General features: G+C 38.3%; 1 protein-coding gene across 1 annotated transcript; it reads left to right on the top strand.

The window, feature by feature from the left end:
- The first annotated feature begins 4472 nt into the window (after window positions 1-4472).
- Window positions 4473-5427, top strand: LOC104518866 (olfactory receptor 6X1-like). The gene is given in 2 exon segments (XM_010178032.1): window positions 4473-4987; window positions 4989-5427. Coding segments are annotated over 2 exon segments (954 nt in total).
- The last annotated feature ends 330 nt before the right edge of the window (window positions 5428-5757 follow it).

The following is a 5757-nucleotide window of genomic DNA, read 5'->3' as shown; positions in this document are numbered from 1 at the left end:
AGGGAATATATGGTGTACCAGGTATATCTCTGGAGGTGTTGGGCTTTCAGAACACTTTTAGAAAAGCAAGGGGGAGAATGAAGAATTCCTTTGAGAAACATGAGTCTTCACTAAAAGGTATTGGAAGAAAATGTCTTTGCCTTATTCCTTTGAGCTAAAGAGAACATTCTTGCATGTGAGAACTGTCTGCACCAGAAAGGCATGCACAGGACTGCAGAGATGATCTGGAATAGGAGAGATAATCTTCCTCCATAAGATACCAAGAAAAAACATCCAGAAAGCTACTGAGGGTAATCAGGCATCTTAAAAACCAGCAGTTTCAGCAACTGACAGTGCGACTTGTGTTGCTCGAGAATGTGCTGTGAATTTCAGGGTTTGGGATTGTGCTGGCTGTGGTGGGGCTAGCCATGGAAAATGAGCTGGTTCAAAGGAAGACAAAGCTGGGGACAGAACTGGTGATGGGTCTTGTCAAACTCCGATCCTGGTGTTATAAGTAATACAGACAAAGAGTCCGATTATAGATTTAAATCGGGTTTATTAGATATAGGTGAGCAAAGCAGCGCCCTGGGCGGCCAGGGAGTCTCCACTCTGCAGACGGCTCTCCAATGGGTTAATAGAGCAGTCCTCTTTATACCCCCTCCAGGGCAGTTGAGTCCCTTATCATTTATGATGAGTCGTTTTAGTTGTTGACAACTCCTTGTGATGGCCGTGATGTGTCAGTTTAGGTTATCTGATGCAATTCACGGGTCCTCCGGGAATTGCCGGGCCCGTCCGTTGGACAAATACTCACAGTCGCCTTTCTCGGTTTATCCTTTAGGCAGTTCTGTAGATTTTACAATTATCGTGTCTACATCGCTTATATGTAAATACCTAAACTTAAGCCTTGACTAAATAACAGGATGCATGAGCATCATGCTGACATAACTCTGCGGTTTGACATTTAACCATTTGCTTAAGTCTCTGGCTCTTACTTGAAAGAACTGTTAAATTAATTGTTTGATTGTTTGATTAGCAAATTATTACTTATCACACTGGTCTAGACTTTCAGGAGTACCAAGTACTGGAAGGGCACATATGTCATTTGCATATAGATAACACAAGTGCTGTTAAAAGTCCTTGAGGTGGGAAGGGGAAGCTGCATTTTTCACTTTTCTGCTGTCTCGCACAGTCTTTGTTTTACTGATATATTCCTATGGATGGGAAAACTGCTGATAACATCTATTTCAGTGTGAGACCTGTCCAAAACTAAACCATTATTGGGAGCAACAGGGAGGAACAAAAAAGCAGATAAATCCTCCCAGAGTGCTTATGGGTTCTGTTGGGAATCCCAGTATCAGCTGGTCATTGTTCCTGGTAATAATAACAATGCTTGTAAAAAGTGTCTTTTAAGCTGTGATTGCTTTTATGCATCTTGCATATCAAGCGAGAAAAAGCAGCATCCTTAACATTTTTATGTTAAGCTCCTAGGAGCGGGGAGGGGGGGGGGGGGTGGGGGGGTCATCATCCCACCCTTAGTCTTTGTCTGAGGTAAATGTTGAGTCTTTGTTGATGTTTTGAGGGCTGTCTGTCTCTCCTTGGTGACATCTCTGCTGTGGGCTGACTGGTCAGAGCTGGGGGCTTTCTCCTGTTTAAAGAAGAAAAAGGTTTAAACCCCTGGGTGTTTGGGATAGGAAAAAGGATTTCAAGCTTGTGATCCAATGGTAGTGAAACAAATATCTGAGAAAAATCTGACTAATGGTTTTATGAAACCCTTTGACAACAAAATTAATGGGAGTAGGGTTGGGGATGGGAAGGAAAATTTACAGGATCCAAAACCTCCTCCAAAGAAGAGTTCTGTTCTTACCAATGGAAATGTTTGGAACTTCAGATGGAAGCTGCTGTAGGTGAGCTAGAGCAAAACCAAAATGAGAAAAGCTTGTGCATGAAAGCTCTTATTTCAGTTTGAACCAGGGTCATTCTGTTGTAACAAAAACCCCTAGTTCTCTGCTGAATCAAAAGAAGCTGCTGCTTTTTCTTGTGAACAGGGGTGGTTTGCTTAATAAGCACCCAAAAGCTAACTCAATCTTTATCAAATCATTAATGTTCCCTCCTTTGCATACATATATATGCAAATATCTCTCTTTGTTTCTGCGTATCTCTGCAGTTACACAAAATGCACTCCTGGCCCATCCTGTCTGCTCCTCAGCTGCGTTGTCTGTTCATAATCACCCATCAACCTTCACTTCTCCCCAGTGAAAATATCTTAATTATTTTCTTTCTCTTATCCAATAAGGAATATATATTTTTAACTCCCAGTGGAAGCTTTCTACTTCAGTGTCAGACAAATTTCAGAATATTTACCGAGCCCATCACACATGCCCTCCCATTCAGATAGAGTGGATGTGATCCTTCCTTGTCAAAGGACTTCCTTTGCAGGAGTTAAGGTGAGAGAGGAGGACATGTCAGACAGAGAGCTTAATCTGTGATGATAACAACCTAAAGTTTGGTGAGTTAATTCAGGAATGAAACTGCCATGATCATATGGCAGTATACTTCAGAAAGAGTTCTCAGAACAGACAGTTTGGGGTATTTTGTTTTCTGCACTCACTCCATCTTATCAGCAGTTTTACCAAAGCCATCTTACCTAGAGGAGGCTGTGCAGACTTGCTCACAAATTTTAATCATCCAAAATGAAAAGAAACACAGGAAAATGAAACATAAATCCTTATATTATTTGGATCTGTAAAGCTGACGTACTCTGTAACAGTTGATTCATCAGGTCTGTCTGAGAATTTGGGGCTATTTTCATGACTCTTTACAAGATTCTAATTGCTGTCACTAGTTGAGAAACTCTGTTTTTCCATGCTGATTTATAATTTAGGCTGCTATTTAGAGTTCTGCAGCTCCTTCATGCATTTTAAGTGACTCATTTTTCCCCTAAAGTTACCATGTTGGATGAGTTAATTGCTCCTTCCCAGCTAATAGTCTTTGCACAGTAATGGGTTTTATTAAATGCCTGTGAATGTGCAATGGATATACCTGAATATCTTCTCTTAGTCTGGACCCACTGAGTTTGCTTAACAATACCATGTATAGAGGTTTAATTATATAGTGAGTATAAACATTGCTGACAGTTATTTATCTCCCTTCCCTCCTCTGAATATATTTGTTTTTTGGGATGATGATTTTATCATTGATGGCATGTTCACAAATGTCAATATGTTCTTTCCATTTTTGACTTTTAGTTATTCAGAGAACTATTGCTGGCTAGTGAAGGTAATCCAGACCCTAAAGTGACTGAGTTATGTGAGTATTATACTCTGGTTTAAGAAAAGAAAAAGAAAATATTTCAAAAGAATCTATTATCCAATAAATTTAGACTGTTTGCATGTATTTGTAACTAGATTGCATGATAGAAATATGGGTGAATAGAGACACAATGTGATCCCAGTAATGTACGAGTAAGGTATTCCTATCCTAAAGCAGGAAGGGGCAGAAACTTGAATGATTTTAAAAATGTCCTTAGCAAGGGAAGATCATGATTTCTACGCCCAAATCAACTTGATGATTACTCTGATAAGTACGAATGAAAGGACAGGCCCAACATTTGTACTTTTTTTTTTTTTTTTTGTAGTAAAACAAAATGAATGAGCAATTAATAGGTTTAAGATGTGACTTGTATGATCTTTCTTTCATTTAGAACTGCCTGAAAACAACCTGTGAAGATGAAGAAGACCAAGGTAATAAAAAACAAGTGATAAGAAGTTTAATAAAGCAGAGATTTAAAATATTTTCTGCATAGTCTATTTTTAGCAACAAATAATTCCTTAGAAAGAGAGTGAATTCTTACATGAAGCTATGTCCAGGACAGATTTACGAAGCCTTTGTACATAGAAAAGATTACATACATTTGATCTCTTTTTAAGGAATAACATTTTTGGATAACTCTTCCCATCTAGCTATCCTATCTTCTGCTATGGAGAAATGCCTATGATAAGGTGTAGTTCATGTTGCCTGGATCCAGATGGGGTTAATAACATTTTTGCAGTGCTCTGGGCTTCAGGGTAGGTGACTAGATTAATTTTAACTAGACATGCATCTTTTAGAGGCCATAAATCAGAGTAATGTCTCCCATCCTTAGAAATGTAACTGGCAGAGGGAACATTACCAGTATATATTATTGTTGATCATAAATCTTCAGTCTTCTATACAGTCTTCTCGTGTAAGACAGATCACTTTTTCAACTAAAAAGTAACTGAGAAATGACATAGTAAAACTATTATAAGGATATGAAACCCTCCTGGTTTATTTAAAATAAATGTTAAAATAAATTAAAAAGTCTCCTACATATATATATTTGTATATATACCTATATGTGCATACACATGTATGTCTCTATATTTCATCTTTCCTACTCACATAAAAAATAACTTTGCTCACTCCTTTACTTGCCATATTTATTAATGCAGAAATATGCAAAATGGAAGTAGAGGATGGAAAACCAGACTTTTGTGACTGAATTTATTCTTCTCGGTTTCACTGGCCTTCAAAGGGTTCATGTTTTACTCTTTGTGGGAGTCTTGGTCATCTACATTTTGACTATCACTGGGAATGTCATCATCATTGCCACAGTGGTAAATGACAACACTCTCCACAAGCCTATGTATTTCTTCCTTGGAAATCTCGCATTTTTGGACATAATCTATGTCTCGACTACTATACCCAAGCTTTTGGCCAGTCTTCTGGATGTCAAGAAGTCAATCAGCATAGCTGGGTGCAAAGCCCAAGCCTTCTCTCACTTTTTCCTTGGTGCTACTGAGTTTTTCCTCCTCACAGCCATGTCCTTTGACCGATATATATCAATATGCATTCCTCTTTACTACACCATCATTGTGAATGGAAAACTGTGTGCTAAGCTTTCATTTGGCTCTTGGATGAGTGGCTTTCTTACTGTCTTTGTGCAAACTGTTCTGGTGTTTAGACTGCCATTCTGTGGCCCCAATATCATCATTCTACTGTGACATTGGGCCGCTGCTGAAGCTGTCTTGCACTGAGACCCACCATATTGAATGGCTTGTTTTCACTGTTGCTACAGTGGTACTGTTTAGCACTTCCTTTTTGATTTTCATCTCCTACTTCACCATAATTTTTACCATATTGAGGATCCCATCTGCTTCTGGAAAACAAAAAGCTTTCTCTACTTGCATTGCTCATCTGGCTGTAGTCATCATGCTTTACGGGGCTGTGATATTCATTTACGTCAGGCCAAGAGGGCATGCCTCACTAGATATGAACAAAGTGGCATCCCTTCTGAACACCCTTATAACACCACTTTTTCTGAACCCTTTCATTTATACTTTGAGGAACAAAGAGGTAAAGACTGCCTTGAAAAAATCAGTGACCAGAAATAAAGTATTTGAGGTTAAAGAAAGAGGATTAAAATGTTGACTTTTCTGCAGGCTCCTGTAGCAAACTGATTCTAGAAACCTCTTTGGGAAGTACATATCAATAATTTTTATAAAGAATGTAGATTATTTGGATTAAAACTAGGCAGGCAGAAATAACTGCTTCCTGACTGTGTGACCTATGGACAATACTTGACTTACATGCTCAGTTTCCTGTTCTTCCATTTGTTTGTTCTGAGATTATGCTTCAAAATCTTTTCCAAAGATTCATTATTTTAATTATCCATCAAAGTAAAAATTAGAAATAAAAGGGCTCTCCACCATTTAGTGTATTTATTTGTTACTATGAAAGAGATATTTTGTGACTACAAAA

The sequence above is a fragment of the Antrostomus carolinensis genome, unplaced genomic scaffold (assembly GCF_000700745.2).
Source record: "Antrostomus carolinensis isolate BGI_N321 unplaced genomic scaffold, ASM70074v2 scaffold39091, whole genome shotgun sequence".
In the NCBI taxonomy this organism is placed as follows: Eukaryota; Metazoa; Chordata; class Aves; order Caprimulgiformes; family Caprimulgidae; genus Antrostomus; species Antrostomus carolinensis.
The sequence above is the reverse complement of the archived record's forward strand: the minus strand, read 5'-3'. Positions and strand labels throughout refer to the sequence as shown.